Source organism: Echiichthys vipera (genome assembly GCF_963691815.1).
Source record: "Echiichthys vipera genome assembly, chromosome: X".
NCBI lineage: Eukaryota > Metazoa > Chordata > Actinopteri > Perciformes > Trachinidae > Echiichthys > Echiichthys vipera.
Window position 1 is genome coordinate 30906312 of NC_139825.1, and position 20925 is coordinate 30927236.

General features: G+C 42.9%; 1 protein-coding gene across 1 annotated transcript in view; it reads right to left on the reverse strand.

Annotated features, from left to right (window-relative positions):
• Positions 1-20083, reverse strand: part of kif21b (kinesin family member 21B) — a gene marked incomplete at its 3' end in the record, with an annotated part of 58181 nt that extends 38098 nt beyond the window's left edge. Inside the window, exon 1 of the mRNA XM_083938778.1 lies at positions 20009-20083. Coding sequence (XP_083794904.1) covers positions 20009-20049 — 41 coding nt within the window. The 5' untranslated portion in view covers positions 20050-20083. The remainder of the gene's footprint in view (positions 1-20008) is intronic.
• Between the last annotated feature and the right edge of the window lie 842 nt (positions 20084-20925).

The following is a 20925-nucleotide window of genomic DNA, read 5'->3' on the forward strand; positions in this document are numbered from 1 at the left end:
ATTGTTTCCAGTTACTGCATTCAGCTGGTACACTATAAGCAGGGTCTAGTTTCCTTGGGAACTGCACACATTACTGAGGGACCCCTAATGTGCAATGACTGCATGTGTGTGAGCATATGTGCATTTACAACAGTAAAATATATAATGGAATTTTAGTGGTGCAAATAGCAATTACACAATAATCCTTAATACCTGAAACTCAACTATTGACCTGCTTTCCAATCACAATCCAGATAATAGACAGGACCAAATGCCAAGGCGACCAACAAGCCCGGAGTACCAATGAAATCAGCCCGCTGTGACTGCTGCCAATGATGTGCGAGCGAGTGCCAGATATGCGTGTGTGTGTGTGTGTGTGTGTGTGTGTGTGTGTGTGTGTGTGTGTGTGTGTGTGTGTGTGTGTGTGTGTGTGTGTTAATCATTGTGTGTGTGTATGCTCACTCAACCTTCAAAAAAGAGGCCGGTGAAAACCAAAGAGCTCATTTCCCTAATGTAAACACTTCAGTAAAGACATTGTACACACACACATAAAGAGATGGAGTTAATCGTATTCTCTTGAGCTGTGAGTGTTTCAGAGCTCTGTTGTCTCTCTTCGGGCACTGAGCCAAAGGAGGAAGCCAGCCGCTGTGTCCGTGTTTCCTTTAACACTCTGTCCATTTATCAGAGGACAACATCGACTCTCATCAAGTTTCTCAATAAAGGACTGTTCCATTTATCCCTGTTATTTGTTATCCTTTTAGCGTTATCATCATTGTACAGGAACATGTAATTTGGCTCTTCTTTTGTTCCTGCACTCTTGTCCTCATCCTCACACCTCTGCCATTTTCGAAGCCCTCCCAGTTTGTTGCCAGTGAAAACAAGACTATCGGGACAAAAGCTTGAATGGCAGATGCAGCAGAGGGACCTGTTCCATTTCCTTTTTTTCCCTGATAACAGCAGAGTTTTCCTCTGCGCCGTTCTTCCTGTCCCCTCTGCCTCTCTTTCTTTACGTTAAATATCGCCTTCATAATGGAAAAACACATCCATCATTTAGTGTGATGCAACACATTGCGTCTGTACCTTAACAACAGTTTTAAATGCAAACAACACAGTCACCTGCCCTCCCGTCTCACAGTAGATCCAATAACTGTTGACAGACGACTCAACAGTCAGTCTGCCATCTGGGAGAGGTTGCGCTGACAGGTGGAAAATAAAAGCTCCACAGGTGACTAAATGTGCTGTAAAGACACCGATAAGGGTAGAAGATAGAGTAGAAAACCATGTTTGCACAGTTAAGCCTGGTTTTACAAAGCAGGGACACACTGATCTCAGATCGAGTCCCCCGAGATCTTCTTCTTCATGATGATCAGAGGCAGAACGCTCTTGATTGATAACCAGTCACATCTTTTTGTTTCCTTCCACCTGTCCCATATACATACAGAACTGTGTTGATGGTAGCGTGTCTGCATACAATAGATTGATCAATTGGTCGATGCAGAAAAAAAACCTACACGTTATTTCTAGATTAACAAAATAATCCACAGTGCACTGAGAGCTATCTTCCTAGTAGCGCTGTGTGTCCACCAAAGCGGTTTGTCCACCAAAGCGGTTTGTCCACCAAAGCGGTTTGTCCAGAAGGATGTGTTTCGTTTTGTTTTTTAATTCTTTGCAATGGGAGCGCCGTGTATTTACACTCGGCTACAAACACCAGCAGTGACAAGACACTGAGCACAAGAGCATATCGACCTACAAATCGACCAACCGACCAGAAGATGTCAGCCCTTGAACCCACAGATAATTAGCACCCTACTCTGCAGGCTCCATATAGTGGATGTTCTTTCAACTTATTGCTTTGGTCGGGAGTTTCAGTGTATTTAGCGAAAAAGCTCAAAATGGCAGACAAAGAGATTAACTGGTGAACATATGATATGGATCATTTAGAGGCTAAAACAACAGAAATGACACTTAGGAGTTGGTGGAGACCAAAATATAACTCTAAGAGGGGTGGATATTGACTTTAACGCGGTATTAAGCGATCACTCGAGAATTGCAGGTTCAAATGTCACACAAGAATCCATCTGGTCAGCTCCAATTAATGTATTTGTGGTCAGAGCAAAAAAAGTTAACCAGCCAATCAGCGTCTTGTGAGGAGCTACTGACAATTAAGGGGGTGAGCTGGGGTTTATGACCATATGAGAGGTGACCGCTCATTCAAAAAAAACAATGGCGGCAACTAAAGAGGTTAGCTTAGATGCTGCAAAAGCATCAGTTTTATCAGAACTGAAGAATTTTTCGTCATTCAGAAGAGAACGGCACTGAAGACGTTTCTTGATGGAAAATGTGAATGTTTTCACTCTTCTCCTAGTTAACATCAGTGAGTTTGATTGACAGATGATTCATCCAATCACATTTTATGTTTTGAAAGCACCTGCCATGAAACAAACCATCTGATGAGTCATGTTGGGTGAATACTGCATGAACACAAAACTGCAGGAATACATGTGTGGACAAAAGACTACACTCTGAATTAATAGATGCACTGCGTCTGCATCCTAAAACCAAGCCCTGCCCTGTACTGATGCCCTGCTCTCTCCTCTCTTCTCCACGCGGCCTGAAAAAGGAGAAGGTCCAGAGACTTAGGGCGCACTCACACTGTCCTTCCGCACCGGGCCAAAATAGGTTTTTCGGGTCAAGCCTAGTGCGTTTGACCAGTGTACGTGCAACCGCTCAGCGCATAGCTGCGGCCAGTTGGCCGTCCACGGCCCGTCTGAGAGAGGTGGGCTTTTGTAGTGCGCGTTTGAACATGTACGAGCACGAGCGTGCGCACGTGTACGAGCACGAGGCCTACGACAGTTCTGACGTAATTTATGTGCGCCTGTTCGGACATAGAAAATAGAAGGACGGACCATGCGCGGACATTTAACAACAACAACAATGGTGGCGAAAGGTTCACGTTGGTGTGATGCGGAGGTGGAGTGTTTACTGCAGATTTGGTCGGATGAAAATATTCAAAAACAGTCGACAAGACGCACAAAAACTCCAAGGTCTATGGAAAGATTTGTAAACAAAGCGACGCATCGCGATGAAGTCAATCAATGCGTGTGACGTGTTACGGTGTATGACGTATGGACAGCAAGAAGCATTTGCGCGAGGTCCAGGCAGTGTGAGTACAAACGGGCCTGGGGCGCGGGGGGAGAGGGAGTGGGGGACAAGTACCCGAAAGCCCGGGGCGCGGTGCGGAAGGACAGTGTGAGTGCGCCCTTAATATCCTGCTTTCATCCCACTCATTAATAACCACTCAGCAGAAAAACAAGTGTAAAACCTGAATCACATCCCTCTCCTACCCTCTGCCTCTCTCACAAACCTCATTTCCTCTGCATAATGTTAGTACTTACACGGTACCCCAAGTCTGCTCAATACTGAACAAATAGTATCCATTACACAATACTGTCCAAAGGCTTAATATTGGTGCAAGACAAGACTTACAGTGGAAAAAGGATGGCAGGAGGAATCCATGTTCATTGTATTTATCATAAAATAAATGGATGCCAGCCTCATGCATTTATATTATTAAGTCCTCCAGATTGTGAAAACAACGTGACAAGAACAAACACTTTCACTTTCTACTAAAACCTCTGAGAAGATAATGTGATGCACTGCATTGTAGGTCAAAGCCATCTTTAACTATTCTCCTAAATGGCATTAACAGTGCTAGAAGGTGTTCTCTAATTCCAAATCTGTCAGTGCCCGTCGGTGGTAGCCATGTGGTTTCCCAAACCGCTTCAGGATTCATCCTTCCTGACTTCTCCGCACCCAGCCTCACCATACTGTGGGTGGGGTTTCGTTGCCACATACACACCACACGCTCGATTTCTTGTAAACCCTAACACTGCTTCACCATAAAATAACGCACAGACACTTACAGCAGTGGCCTGAAATTGATCATAAAATAAACACGAATATAAAAATGTCTTGAGCCGCTGCCAAACTCTAAGGTATGCATTCCATTCACTTTGCAAATGAAAACCAACCAATCAATGACCAAAGAAATAATGTTGAAGCAACTCATCCACAGTCACTGGATTACACACAATAAAATCATGTTCAATGCCACCGGGTCTGGTGGCAAACATCACTTTTTAAGATGAATACTCAAAGTTCCTCTTATTTTACTGCTGTTTAACCAAACACGCAGAGTATGATGACTTGGAAGTGTTATTTACTAAACAGAACTCTTTCCCTTTCTGAAAGAGATTAAGTTCATGCAACCAGCCCAACAGAGATTACATAAACAGGAGCAGTGTCTCCATCTGGTTCTGTTCTGTTTGCTTGTACCATACCTCTGATTAGTGCTTTGTCATCAGAGTTCAGATTAGGATTAACCCAGCTGGCACAATGGTGTGTGTGTTTGTGCATGTGTGGTATGGATATAAACAGTATTTTCAGGTATGAATATATATATATATATATATATATATATATATATATATATATATATATATATATATATATTGTATTTTTATTATATTTTTTATTATTTCTCCTTCTAGACATATCAGTATCACATTTCCAGATTAGATTCAGTCCAATTGAGCAAAACATCTAATGTGTGTTTTCTCTTTCTCTTCTCTTTGATTTGCCGTGTCAAACACAGCTGTGCATGACCTCTCATGTCAGGGTCATTTCCCTCTGGCAACCAGGACAAGATAACTCAGCAGATTCTCAGAAAGGACAGTCTTTTCTTATTGAAAAACTACAATAACACTTCTTAATGTAAATTATACCCAATCTGGATGTGTACTGTATATTCATCAAGAAAAGAAGGATTTTTTTGGAGATATTCTGGCAACATGTGATAGCGGCCTCTGTCACACCTGATACAAAATTTCCGAAAACCTGTCAAGGTGGAGCTGATTACTGCTCTTTGAACCATTTATCTCCCTGTTGCTCTTTCAGGCCTTTCTCTTAAAAGAGCCATGCAAATAGAAGGACAGAGTGAACAAGAGAAAGGGGACAATGAGAACAAGAACAGGAGAGCGGGGATAGAATGGCAATTCATGAAGATTGTCGCATGTTTGATGTGAAAAGCCCTGAGAACTCAGGAAATTGGTTTGGCCTATTTTGGGTTAGGAGCTCTGGGCATATCAGTGACTGTGGGATGAAACAAGAGAGGCCCTGAGGTGCAGCGATGGATGGAGGGGAGGCACACCAGTGGCTGCTAAAGGTCAAAATAGGAAGAAAAAACATTGGACAAAATGAGAATGGCAGTAAAATAGGTACATTTGTTTCAAGGTCACTGATCGGTCGATTGCCCAAAAGATTACTTGACAGTTAAGACTCAGAAAAGGTCTTTTATCCAAGCTAATCTGTACTGCTGATAGATTTAAGAATATGCTTGATTGTAATAATGAAATGCATTGAAATTTCCTCTACTAAACTTGGAATTTCCTTTATGTAGTGGAATTATATGCCACCGAGTGTTAAATTGAGAAAGATAGGTGAAAAACTTTCTACCCTCTTTAGCTGAAATCACACCTATCTTCGAACTTGGCTTTTATTTTGATCTCAACTACACACATGTTATGTTTTGTGACTGTATCTTGCATGGTTGCAATGCTATTGCGGTGACAAAGTCTGGCTGCAGACAGACAGACAGACATATAAACACCTAGCAAAATACTCAAAATGGCCTCTGTGTTAATTCCCATCCTACTTTAGTGCGTTAGCATGGTATCATTACTAGCAGTAAATGCAAAATACAGCTGAGGCTGCTGGGAACATCATTAGTTTTTAAGAGTTTTGGTCATAAATCAAAGTTATTGTTAGCCAGAGTTATTACAATTCATCCTCTGGGAACCCTGAATGTACAGTAAGTTTAATGGTTATCCATCCAACAGCTGTTGAGATATTTCAGTCAGTCACAGAGCGAACAAGTCACCTCCTCATATTCCAGCTAGTATCAAATATTATTCTTTTAATATTAAAACATTTTGTGTATAATATTCCCCCAATATTTAAAAAACAATTAAACATGTTAAATGTAATCACAAACATCATGAATATGTATAGTGGGTTTTTTGCATCCTAATTAGTCATTGCAGTATTTTTTGTTGAGAAATTAAGAATTCTGACTGCAATTCCTTGACATAATGTTTTATGCATCACTAATGAACATCTTCTCGTATCTTACAGCTTTCATTAATTAAAGCCTGTTCATCAAAGAGTTATTGTAAAACCAACCACCTAGCACACAAGCACAGCGTAGCTGAAAAGGCTCAGTTTATGATTATTGAGCTACAGTAGGCATTTCTGTCCTGCTACCCATTTAATCAGTCCTCCCATTGATTTCCTGGATCGGCTGTCTGCAGCGATTCCGCACATAAAACTGTCTCTCTCCCTGCAGTTGTCCTTCTCATCTCTCCGTCTCTATCCATCACAAACCATCTAAGACACCTTTCCCCTTAACATCTATGCCATGCTCTTAGAGTAATCAGTTAAGCATCTGTGCATGAGTGTAATAGCAACACACACTCTCCCATAATGGGTTGTGGAAGCATGCCAGTCACTACAAAATCTGTCTCTCGCTTTGGTTTCCAATCCTTCACATCGTCCCAACATCACAGCAGGCTAACAGGCTGGTAGCCACACACACACACACACACACACACACACACATGCACACACGCATGCACACACGCATGCACGCACGCGCGCACACACACGCACACACCCACGCACGCGCGCACACACGCACACACACACACAGGTCCAACACTCTCTAAGGGGATGGCAGAAATAAGCAATGGGCACCTGACTGTGCCTTGTCCCTGGCAAAGTATGGCCATGTTAGCTTTGAATGAAATAAGCTGGCATCAAATAAAAGTGGGTGAAAAAGTGGAGTGAGAAATGGCATTTAGCGAGCTTTGACCTGTGAATACCAGGATAAAAAAAAGAAGAATGGCCACACAGGAAGCAGGGTTCTCACAGTAAATGGCTGGCTCAGGTGGGAGCAACCAAAGTGGGATTACTAATGAGGAACACTTGGGCAAAATGAGGCAGTGATGCATGAAGTAAATGGAGGGGAGAGCTGACTAAGTGTGGAATATGTAAATTGGAAAGCAAAGAAGACAGATTATAAGAACGTGTGTGTAGAGAAAGTAGGACAGTGGTCGCAGTAGGCTGGCGCTGGGCGTGGACAGCTGGCTTGCCCAGGAGGTGGCAGGCACACTCAGGGTGGATACCTTCTGCCACTCCCATTTGGCGTCTGTCTCGTCACACTGACACACATGCTGATTCTCCCAGGGCACCATGCCTGATGCAATGCAATGTGTCCACAGGGTAACATACTCCAAGGGAAAATAATGTCTTGTGGGCATAATGGATGTCTACTTATATGCAAGCTAAAGCTAAAATGGTCAGTAGATGGATTGGAAAAAAAATAACGGCAAACTTCTTTGATTCATTCCAGCTTCTTCTTCTTCTTCTTCCCTTTCCTTTGCCTTATGTGATAGTAAACGAATATCTTAAAGTTGAGAATCTTAAATCCATTTAATTGTTTTCTGGAGTTTTCAGTCATGTGATTTTCATCAGCAGATGGTGTTTTACCAGTTGTCAAGCAATTAAAGACACTCCAATCTTAATTTTTGTTGATCACTTTAAAGATTTCTTGTCCATGTTGGCTTTAAAAATACATATTTTCCGATATAGACGAAATTATTACAATTATTGAAAATACATGGGTAATTAATCTGTACTGAAAGTAGACTTACTCAGATTTTCAAGTAATAAAAGCATTAATATCAATTCCATCAACTATCTAATTCTAGAAACTGGTGTTCCACCCCTTCCAACATTGACACACTGAAAGTCTCTCTACTGTATATGGATAACTGGATTAAATTACCACTCAATAGAGGATATTCTCTGCTTTCTGGGTTACATTGAAAGGCCATTCTCACACACTCATCTGATGCTGCACTACAAGTCTATTCACCTCCACACTCAGACGTATAATAGATGGGAGCCACTGTTCATGGCCTTCATAATGACCTTATCTATTGAACTAACCTCACAGACTGGCGGCCCTGTGGCCCGAGGCACTGCTGCTGATTGGTAACTGGCGATAAGAGAGCGCAGGACTCACATATATTTTGCTCATTGGTTTGACTGGTTGTGTTAGCATGCAGTGTTGCACGCTGGAGCACAATCGAGCAAACTGGTTCATTGATGTTAACATGAGCGTTTTCTTAACTGAGACAGACTTTCAAGGACAGAGTTGTCCTACATTATCTGGAAAGAGCTCGTTCAACTGTTCCATAAAGATCAACTAACTCTCTCCATCAGGAATGTATTTCCAAAAAGACATGCACTGTCATCGTAAGTTTAAGGTCTGTTTTAGTACACAACTGTGGCCTCATTGCTTTCTTTTTGTCTGTTGTCCCTTGAAATCAAAAGATTAATATAGACATCCATTTTCTGTGACAACAAACCACCACACCAAAGGTAAAGTGCGGAGTGAAGCCGAGGCTTCAGAGTCAGATCTGTGAGACACTTCAGGGTCTCATATATCACATTTTTATGCTGATAGTATCAGGTAAAGTGGGACAGAGCGGCGCGGCTACATTTGAAATTGGAATGCAACACAAAGTGGGTGAAAAACATACAACGAGCCATCGCAGTTTGCATTTATTTACTGTCTGAGTGTACGTACCTTCAGGCTTTACACAGACAAAACACTCGAGCTTAAAAGGTCTGAGATCGTTAAGTATATAATTCTAAGTAAGTAAAGTGTGATAAAGGAATTATTGGATTACTGTAACCCCAGTGTGCCAGTATGAAACTAACTTCTCACCACTGTCAAAGACTAGTAATCATCATTCAATTTCAGATGATCATCTCTCATTGTTACAAGGGCACATCAGTTCGCATCATCGGAGCTGATTCTGGGTCAATCCCCACCTCATTTCCTCATCCCCCCTCCCTTCATCCCCCCTCATCTGCTCTGTCTGCTGCTCCATGGGGGGAGGTGGAGGCACAAGCAAGAATCAAATTAGCTTCCTTTCCTACATTTTCACAACAAACGGCCCTGTGAAGGTCAAGGAGGTGCTACCCAATTTCTGCTTGATTCCAATTAACTTCAGCGGTCTGAAAGAGGAGGCACTGGCCATTAAGAGAACATTTGTTCTTAGTACCATGACTGTGTGTAATTTTTATATGGGCCACCATATGGATACTTATCATCTGGAGAGTGTTAGTGGTATACTTGACAGACCACAAACCATGCCACAAAACTGATCCATTGTGACAATAAATTAGAAGTGGCACTGACCCAGTGTGGAGTTTATAAAAAAGATCAAAGATTAAAAAGGAAAGTGGCAACAAGTCCTTAATAAAGACAGAGGCTAAATGGTTTGGTTCACATTTTGCTTTTAATTATCCAGGGTTCAGCACCCTAACAACTAAAGCAAGTGTGAAATAACTGTGAAATATGACATACATATGGAAACATCTAAAAAACACATGTGCCTGAATGAGTTTTTTCACACGTGAAATATGGCTGCCATGCATTTGAGAAAACACACGTCCTTGTGTGTGAATTCATCACGTGTTCAATGTGTTTAACATAACAATAATATGTGAAATTGATGTTTTCACATGTGGTGTTTTGCATTTCCCATGTGAAATATTGGAAAAGCAATGTATGTGAATTATTCAAATGTAAAATATGTAATAATGTCTTGCATGTAACTTGATAGTTTAAATGAACAGGACACCAACTGTAGCCCACAGGACCACACAAAATACTAGGGGGTCATACAATATGTGTATGTTGGGGTGTGATATAGCTCAAGAATATAAAGCTCAGACCTTTGGTTGTGTTAACCTTTTTTATTCACACTGTGTACAACACATGCTGCTGAGCTGTAGACTGCTGCCATGACTCTGCTTGTCTGTCTGCCTCCCTGGAGGGTTAGTTAGCATTACCACCAGCCCAGCCTCCCACTCTGTCAGACAACATTTAGCATGAGTGCTAATGTAGCCAGCCAGCACATCTGTCTGTCTGTAGGTATGTGAACTTAGCCAGGGGCTGAAGGTACATGCACACACACACATGTATTCTCTTTAAATGTTTGCAGACCTATATGAGCTTATGTGATATACAGGTATATATAAATGGTTTGATGATGGTAATGATGATTATATATCTGATGAATGGTGGAGAAGACAAGATGATAAGCTACAGCTAAATGTAGCCAATTTTCTGCCAGAAAGGAAGGGCGTTTTAGGCTAACTTATCCTGCTATTTCCAAGAGCTTGTATGCTCATTAAATACACTTCCTGAATCAATCTAAACATTTCACTAGCTGATTTAACTGTGCAAGTCAGTAGAATCACAATATAAGGCTGACATGTCACTGATGAAACTGAAGCTCACTGCCTTTACTTTCTCAATAACTGTTTGATGTCTTGTAAATGATGCGTCTTATTAACTTCTTTGCCGCGCTGTAGGTGATTAGCACAAAGCATAAAGCTTACAGTGTCTGTCATCAGTCTTGTAGGCAGTGTCTTAGACTTTTCTATTCATCATTGTAAAAAAAAAAAAAGTCTTTTTCTGTGTATTTGACTTTATTAAACAAGCAAGAGGGCTACACAGTGTAGTGGTTAGCACTGTTCAAATGGACTTGTTCAAATGCCGGCTGGGGCCTTTCTGTGTGGAGTTTGCATGTTCTCCCCGTGTCTGCGTGGGTTTTCTCCGGGTACTCCGGTTTCCTCCCACAGTCCAAAGACATGCTTGTGTTAGGTTAATTGATGACTCTAAAATTGCCCGTAGGTGCGAATGGTTGTCTGTCTCTGTTTGTCTTTATGTGTGCCCTGCGATAGACTGGCGTCCTGTCCAGGGTGTACCCCGCCTCACGCCCGATGTCAGCTGGGATCGGCTCCAGCCCCCTGCGACCCAGACAGGGACAAGCGGTTGAAGATGAATGAATGAATGAAACAAGCAAGAGTGTAACCAAGAGTCTACCATGTCAGCAAGCAGTCCTTTGAGGAACAGCTGAGCTTTTAGGTGGATGCTAACATTGGCAAGCTAGCATTCTTACGACGATTCTGACGATTTTCACATGCTAATGTTTAGCAGGTATAAAATTTGCGGTTTTAGCCTGTTAGCATGCTAAGAATAACTAATTAGCACTAAACACAAAGGGCCTCATTTATCAATCTTGCGTGAAAACGGGCGCAGATCTGAGCGCAGAATTGGTCGTATGACAGGACCAACGTGTGATTTATGAAACATTCGTATCGGACCAATCTCAGCGTACGAATGAGCGGGCCTTGATAAATGCGGCAGCTGAATTCGATCGTCATTAACATGTTACGCCCTTAAATATTCCTGTTTCGGAGGCCTCGCCCACTGAGGTCAAACATGGAGACAAGGAAGACAGGAAAGAAAAGAAACTTTTCCGACACACAGATCGGCATCCTGACATCCGAGATGGAGCAAAATAAAGATGTGCTTTTTGGCAGTCTTAAGAGTGTTATAAAAGGGGCCTATAAAAATGCTGTATGGAAAAGAATAACGCGAAGCAGCGCTCCACTTTGGCGTGTGGGCGTGTGTGCGCACTGCTGAACCTGCGCTCCTGCTCTGTAGCGGGGTTTGCCAGCGGGGTTATTAGGTATTCCTTTAGAGCATGGGTGTCAAAGTCAAGGCCCGCGGGCCAGATTCGGCCCGCCAATGAATGATCTTGGCCCCCGGGATGATATTTGATTAGTATTAGAACCGGCCCGCACGCCACACCCGCCTGCTGGTGTTTTTCACGCACCAAAACTACATTACCCACAATGCAACGGTAGCCCGCAAACTCACTGTAGCGCCGCAAGTCGGCCGCCCCGTCTTCATTATTCATAAGCATTCAGGGCAGATGTCAACGTTCAGCACCCCCCCTCCCCAATAATGGCTAAAGGGAAGGTGGAGGATGAGAACAGGGTGTTTGAAGCTCGGTGGGAGGCAGAGCACATGTTCATGGAGGTAAAAAGCAAAGCTGTGTGTCTTTAACTTGATATTAAGAAACACATTTTATTTTTGAAGGACATTTTCTTTTTTGCTGTTTGCCTGTTGAAAATGTTTTCCTTAAAATAACTAAAGTCATAAGAAAATATTGCTTTATTAATTTAATGTACAGGACATGTGTTTTCTCTTTGAAGGAAGTTTGTTTTTGTCTGTGGGCCTGATGAAAAATGTGTCACCTGAAATTACTGACAGAGCCGTACAAAAATATTGGATTATTCATTTAATTATTATATATATATATATGTATATATATATATATAAAATACGGTACACTGTATTAGGTCTTGGTTCAATAGGTTATATGCAATCATTTTAATATGTTTTAATTAACATTAAACCAGTCCGGCCCTCGGCTTGTAGCAAATTTGTTTTTTTGGCCCACTGATGTATTTGACTTTGACATCCCTGCTTTGGAGGATAACCGTTGTTACCTAGAAGAACCATACCAAGATGTTAATCATCTGATACCTTGTTTGATTTAATGCAATTTATCGAGGGTAGCCACTAACCGAGGAGATGACTTTGGCTCTGCAATGCGCTTTCCTTATCATTCATTCATCTTCAACCGCTTGTCCCTGTCGGGGTCGTGGGGGGCTGGAGCCGAGCAGTTTTGAAATATAAAAGAATCGTGTGTGTCCCCCCCCCCCGGTCACCTGGCCGCCACGTTTAAAAGCGATAGCTTGGCATCACAAATCACCTGTACATTTATCGAGTGGTAGTTTTGGCGATTGATGAATGCGTAATCATTCATGGATGGTGCCTTCAGACACACATGAGTACAATCAATTGCTCTAACCACAATTTTTATTTTTTTCATTTGTTTTAAGAATCCGTTTTGATCTGTTCTTAATATGTGACTGCTTATGCTTAATGACAGCTGAGGTTTGTTAATTATTTTCAGCGAGATTTTGCTGTGCTGCACCGCAAATACACAGGCTCAAATTTGTGTACACGATCTCAGACCAGACGTGAGATTTGAACGTAGCTCCTGCTCACGTCCAAATTGATAAATGCCGGAGTTTGCCAGGAAATGGTCGTACGCACGTTTTTCTGCCGTACGTTCGTTTGATAAATGAGGGCCAAAGTGTGGCACATAGTTATGCAGGTATTTGGTCATAAAATTTCAGTTCATCAGTATGTTAGTGCTGAAATCAGCAGTTTTAGAGCCTCGCCCTGCTGTCATCTCTTTCCATTCACACCCAGTACAATAAACAAACTCAGAGACACAAACTCCAGCAGTGATTAAGCTACTTAGCCCTGAAGGTGATTATGGGCCAGCTGGTCATGCGCACACACACACACACACCCTACCCCTTCATATATGCACAGCAGACACTGAAAGCAGCTCTACTGAAGCATGCACAAACACATACGTAGTACACAGACTGGCACAAATTCAGAGGTCTTCACGTCTTTGTCTTCTGACTTGTTTACAATGTGCAATTCTTCAAGAGACAATTCAGAGGCTGATGAAATATGTGTGTGTGCCTGTGTGTTTAAGTGGATGTTAAGAGAGACACAAAACAGATGATTTGCAATTATACAATCCTATTACTTGTTTACTGGTAAGTCACGTTACATTTCTAGTTCAGAGACTAAAACAGCAGAAGAGAATGCAATTTAACAATACAAAAATACAGAAGTAAATCAACTCTATACAGTCTAGACAGAACTCCATCTCTGTCTCTTCCTCCCTCTGCGGGAATATGGCAAATACATGCAGCTGTGCCCAGATTATTCATACACACGATGCTCAGACACACATAAACATATTTGTATGCACACGTCAGACACAAACTGATTGCATGTTTGGCTAAGAGCTCATATTTGCACACTACAGTAACCCCTTTGACAACAGAAGAGACACTTGCTTCTTTTTCCACTCCGCCCCCTTCTCTGTCCCTTCTTCTCTTTTGATTTTTCTTTGTATAGGTTGTGTTGAATTGCAGGAAGCATTGTTCTTTTCAGAGGAGGGAGAGCAGTACATAAAAAAACAAAAAACAAAGACAACATCAAAAACTGACTCTGCAAACCTTTCTTTCACCCCTTCCTGTCTACCGTACTCTCTAAAAATACAGCCTGTTCTTCATCCCCATTTAGCCTCCAGTACTCTGCCCTTGCTCTGTGTCTTTATATGTGTGTGTGTGTATGTGTGCAAACTCAGCACAGAGCACAAAGACCTGCAGTGACATCAGACTTATTCACACTGTGTCCTCTGTCTAAGCTCACCCGAGAGGTGCTCTGTTTAAAGGGCCTCTGCCACACACACACACACACACACACACACACACACACACACACACACACACACACACACACACACACACACACACACACACACACACACACACACACACACACACACACACACACACACACACACACACACACACACACACACACACACACACACACACACACACACACACACACACAGATTTCAAAATGACCAGAACAATGTCAACACACACATATTAGTTATGTGATTTATCAAAATATGCAGAACACAGAAGGTTTGAAGAGAAATGTATTTAACTCTTGATAAAATGTTATAAAATAAATCAATTGATTATTTTCCTGTGCTGACCATGCAGTCCATAAAAAAAGGTTTTCTTGTGTCAGAGCGGCATGAATGATTACAGTTAGGACTGTTTAGAAGGCCAGCTCCAGCTGACATATGATGAGACCCTGATAACAGAAAAATGCAAATGTTCAGACTGAAGCGCCTTTCATTCCTTGCTGAATTTAAATGGATGAATTCAAATAAATGTGGTTAAATGTGTGTGTGTGTGTGTGTGTGTGTGTGTGTGTGTGTGTGTGTGTGTGTGTGTGTGTGTGTGTGTGTGTGTGTGTGTGTGTGTGTGTGTGTGTGTGTGTGTGTTTGCGTGTGTGTGTGTGTGTGTGTGTTTGCGTGTGTGTGTGGACATGCACGTGCAAGAGTGGGTGAACAGGAGATGGAAGGAGCTGAGAGGGGCCGGCAGAAAAAAAAGCTGGTGACATTCCAGCATTTTGGTCACAGTTCGGACAAGCTTGAGCAAGAGAAAAAAAAAGGATGAGGCCAACTTTTATAAGTAAGTTGACAAGGAAGATGACATGTCGTCATGTCGAGCGCAGTTAGCACATTCAGGATCAATGAGTGCTTTCCATTTTTGAGTCAGGAACAACGGGCCCTTTTTGTCTCAGAAGAGCAGACAAATTATTGTTTATGAAGTTCAGTTGAATGATTCCTAGATTTTTAAACGGCCGAGGCTTTTTCTTTTAGTTCCACACTCTCACTGAGAATCCAGTCTCAACAGAATTGTGTCAACAGGCTCATCAGCAGTTCACAAAGCAGGAAGTGTGGCTAGTCCAGTGGCAGCCTCACAGGAAGTCATTCTGCAACAGCAGCACACCATTTGGGAGTGCTGATGAAAAGTCCATCAACAGACCAGTTGCACAACTTATTTTAATACCAAAGCCTGTGCCTAGCCCCTAATACTTCTGATCTATTGGCGTAAATACACAAGTTATGGGTCAATCACTTTCACCCTCAGGATCTATAAACAATCGTCACTTCAGAAACACAATCAAATAGCTCTATTATACACCTGTCATCAGATGTGAAATGAAGAGGAGTTGTGGTATTGTTTGGAAAATCAGGATTAAAGGGCGTAACTCGGCAACCTCACTAACTTCTTTGTTCCACAGACCTTTTTCACCTCATTGGCCACAAAGTGCTGGTAAAGCCCCTGAGCCTGCAGTCTGATTATGCAACAGTTCCTAGGTGATAAGGAAAACACCCATTGCTGTCATGAAATGTTCTCTTTCTTGCCTTTCCACACATCACAATGTCATTTGGTTTAAACACAATGTTCCTAACAACTTTCAGGTCTATTGTCAGATGTTTCTTTCTTCTGCACTGTAGTGACACAAGCATACAGTACATACTGTACACCCAATGCTAAGTCATTCTAGACAGGCAGCTTATTTGGCACTCTTGAAACAAAATACATTAACACAAAACTGTTAGGTCTGATAGATATGAGGGGCAACAACAACAGCAAAAAAAATACATGTGACCCGCAGGGTAGCATGAGGAGGAAGTGATGCACAGCTGTGGACGGCCAGCTTGGGTGTGTGCTCTGTCATGTTTCCTGCTCCTCTTCCCTCGGTTGAGGCCGACTCACCGAATAGAAAAAACTTCAGTGCGACTCCCATCAACAAAACAAACCTGCTCTCACTTTCCCTGACTGTAAATCTGCAGCAAGCCAATCAATGGGGGGTGGGGGGGTTGAGACCAAGTGTAAGAATGCACTCATGAGGAGATTACATTGCAGCACTACCCTGTGACTAGTACAAACTATAGGCTAATCTCACACAAAAACACACCATTTCCCACAAGGGTCCAGACATTTTAAAGGCAACCCCCTGGGGAGGTGTGTAACTCAGACAGAGCCTGTGCGGCAAACTGTTAACACACACAGGAAACACTCGAGACTGGTAGCCTACACAGGACATACGTCCTACAACAAAAAAAACTCCCATTTAAAGCAGTTGTACCACTACCCCTGTTTTGTTTTTGAAACCAGAGTTTTGGGGCGCATTCACACTGTCCGTGCGTACCGTGGCCCGTGCTTTAGAGTACTTGTCGGCACCTCCCTCTCCCCCCACGGGCCAGGTCCATTTGTACTCACACTACCTGGGCCTCGGCGGAAAAAATCTGCAACACTTTTATGGATTTATGAAAAACTTTTTGTGTTTCTGCAAAGCACTACTTCTGGACTGGCTTATCAGCATGATATCAGAAGACTGGAGGGATAAAAGCTCACCTTTTTTACTCAGCTGAGCTACCATGGCCTTTGAGCTAAAAAGCTCTGAATCATAACTGTCCACAATAACCACCAATCATCCACCTGCAGGGTCTGAAAAAACACTGAATTATTTTGTGCTCTATTTACAGAAGATATTTTCTTCATTCAGCATAATTACTTTCATCACCTTGAACCACAAATGTACAAAACTCTGAGAATCCTCGGGTCATTTTTTCGGCAACAGATCTCAAAATAGACAAGGATAAAAGCCTTGAGGAAGCGTCAGTTAAGGTGAGAACATCAAGCAACAGTCAAAAGGTCAAAGACCATAACAGCACTAAACAGATTTGTCTTTGTGTCTATATGCAGCTTTGGAAGCTGACGTAGCACTTTGGTGGAAGACAAGAGTCGCTCGCTGGTCTGAAATGAGTTAGTGGCAGCAGAGAAACGGCAAGAGACACAGACTGATATGCAAATAGAAAATGTATGCACTGCTCGCAACTCTCATGTAAAATTACACCCAACATACATGCATACACACAAAAATGAAATTACTGTCATTTATAGCAGCACATGCACGCTCAGAGCCAGCACTAACACGAAGCTTTTACACCTGGGGCAAATGCAGCACTCAACGTAACATCGAGAGGAAGTGAAACTGCACATACGTCTAATAGGACTGTGAGTGTGTGTGGCGGTTTGAATGGGTGAAACGCAGGAAATGTATAAGTCTTCTCATTCTAACAGTCAGTTTGCTTCAGACGAAGCTTTTCTTTTAAGTGAAGCCAGAAGCAAATTAACAACGACCACTTAGTAGGGAGTAACATTTCATGCATCTCATCACGTTTGACTAGACTGCAATGCAGACTTAAGTGTGTGTGTGTGTGTGTGTGTGTGTGTGTGTGTGTGTGTGTGTGTGTGTGTGTGTGTGTGTGTGTGTGTGTGTGTGTGTGTGTGTCATATCCACATCCATTCTTGAGGCAGTCAAGTCTGTATGCAGGATTGTAGGTCATGTCAGTGGTTATACAGCCATTGTTTAGGGAAGGCAGTGCAGACATTCAGGAAATGGATGCTGGCGACTCAGACTACTGTGTGTGTGTGTGTGTGTGTGTGTGTGTGTGTGTGTGTGTGTATGTGTATGTGTATGTGTATGTGTGTGTGTGTGTGTGTGTGTGTGTGTGTGTGTGTGTTGGTTGGTCCTCAAGACAACCCCACTGCCCTCCAAATGCAAACTCACACATGCACACACACAAACAGAGTCCAGACTTTATACGGTCTGCCCCGGAGGGCTGCACACAACATGGGAGCAATTAAAACCAACCAGTCATCTCTTATCAGCAGCCGACTTTTCTCAGGGAAAAAAGACGCTCTGCAGTCTTTGGGAAAACTATCGCTTGTACGGCAGGAAGTTATCTTTCTCAGTGTGTTTATTTGTGGGCTTCCCATTTCCTGTCAAACACTTTTGGTGGCACTCACAGGGCATGCAAACACACACGCAGATCACACATGATGAAAAGGAGCAGTGTTTGCCCACCCCGGCAGCGTAGCTATGCAATTACACAAAGTACTGTTAATTACAATGTGAAGTTGAAAGTGATTGAAATGTGGTTATAATGCCCTCTGTATTGATTTAATTCTATTTTACCAAGTTTGACAAAATGCTCACACACTGAAGATCGTGTCAATATTGCATCACTAAAGAAAAATGATGGAGACGTATTAAAACACAGTATGGTGCGAGTGTGTGTGTGTGTAGCGAGATATGTCACCACCATTCAGTCACATTTACACAACATGCCGCTCTCCAGGCTTTAATCAATAACTTCAGTTGAGCAGCGGCCACCAGCTGTCTCTGTGGCTTCTCTTTTCACCTTTTCTTTTTGCTTTTTTTCGCCAACACCCCACCCCACTTCCTGTTACAGTTCGTTGCTGTGAACAAGCACAAAGGAGATCCACTCAGCGGCTGATTGACAAGTGACTCTGAATTCTCCCCTGGGGGAAACGGGTGCCATCGGTTGTAAGGTTCATCTTTAAAAAGGCTGCTCTACTGGGCCCCGACCCCCATCCTCCAACCCCCCACGAGGTTCAGTCAATAGTTACCAACCTGGGTTTGGAGGACCTCAAAGGGGACCCTGGTTGAACAGTTACATTTTGCAATTACTTTGTTGAAGTTGCTTTACATTTTGCATAATAACAGAGGGTGTAAGGATTCCTATTTTCTATTAATCCTCTCATACAGGGCAACCAGTACAACCAATTGGGATTCATTAGCTGATGTGAGTCTGGGAGGGTGTGAGTTAAAGGACAGTGGGTCTGTCAGACCACCACCTCAGCCCCAAACACACTGCAAAAATGAGCATGACTACAGACCACAGCCCTGATCACACTGGAGGCATGAGTTTTACAGGCACCCAATGCCAGCATGTGCACATTGATGTTATCTCTCTCTCAAACTGCATTAAGTCTTGGCACAGACAATCGATGGGCTGCTAATATATCCTGATACAAATCCAAAAGCTGCTCCGCCGCCGGAGCTTTTGAGTGCATTTCCAACAAAGCCAGTGAATGACAGAGCTCTGAAGGAGAGCATCTCTTTGTGTTTGATTCATTTGCAGAGGCAGGGTCTTTTTTTAAAAAACAACAATACAAGGCTCTGCTTTCAAACCTGGTTGTGAAGCTAACTCATCCATGAGGTGCTCACTACAGACTCGGTTATAATGAGGTGGGACTGCATGCAGTTCCCTGTGAGAATAATAAGAATAATACAAAAATTGGTTTGAGGAGAAACGCCCATTCCTCCTCCCTGCACCTGGCTGAAGCTGTCCTTGTCACTTCACCCAATGTTAAATCGTGAACGCACGCTGCTGCTTCGCATAAAATAACGGACTGTGGAAAACGTGCCTGCCCTGCAACATGAAAACAATCATATGGGAGATAGCGTGGTGCTGACACATGCTTTGCATTATCAATACTGTGCAGAGCACCACCTTGTATTACAAAACGAGGTGTTATCGTCCTCTCTGTAGCTCTAACGTTATCCTACGATGAGCCGACACAGCAAGGAGTGTGTGGTGGAGACTATAGGTGTGCAGGATGCATTTAATTGAGGCACAGACACAATGTTGTCTGCTAAGGTCGGCACATTTCCAGCAGACAGACGTTGGAGGCTTACCTCAATGCAACCTTCACACTGCAGTCGCCCTGGCTCGCCATTATCGCTTTCAAGTTTCACAAACGGGTTGTGGACTATTTCGGCTATGTTGGTTTTGCAGTGTGCGTGAACCGTGCGGTGCCTCTAGGCGTCTCAGGTCAACGGGAGCAGTCGTCAAGACCTGCCGGCGGTGAGCTGCCTCATCGGGGCTCCTCCTGTCTTCTTCTCCTCCGCGGTGCTCATTTCTGGCTCACCGGTGTTTGTCATATCGCATTGTTTAACCCGCAGTTGTGCGTCTTTGTCCGTGATCTGTCACCGTCACTACATCCTGTTTAAAAGTGCGTACAAGGAGAAACATACGAGCGCTCCTCAGTCAGAGACCACACCGCTGCTCTGAGACAGACGCGATCACGTTGAATTCTCGCTGTGAGACTGTAAACTGGAGGGGGTACTGCTGCCTTCAGGGGCTGTCGGAAATATCGAGTCCACTATTGGAGCGACTGTGTAAAATTGTGTATCCAAGATTATTTCCTCCCAAGTGCATTACAGAGGATTATGGAGAATGTTGTCACCCAGAAATTAAAAGGGAAAACGGTAAATAAATAATCATTTTCCACTTGTCACACCATGGATACTGATAGACACAATGATGGCCCAGGGGCTGAGTTTAATGCAGGCATAGGTATAAGAAGGTGTAAGATTATTTACTTAAAGCAGGTATTTCAGAGATTTAGTATGTCACTTCCATAAAGTAGCGGGCTCACAAGAGATGTATTAAAACAACATTAGTCAAAATTGATGAGGCAGGAGCAGAGAAAAAATGACTTTTAGTCCCCAGTACAGGTCAAGACCCAAAAACACTGGTGCCTGCAGATCGTGCACTTTAGTGAGTGTACTGATATTTGTGCACTGTGTGTACACTCAATTTCCCCTGTAAG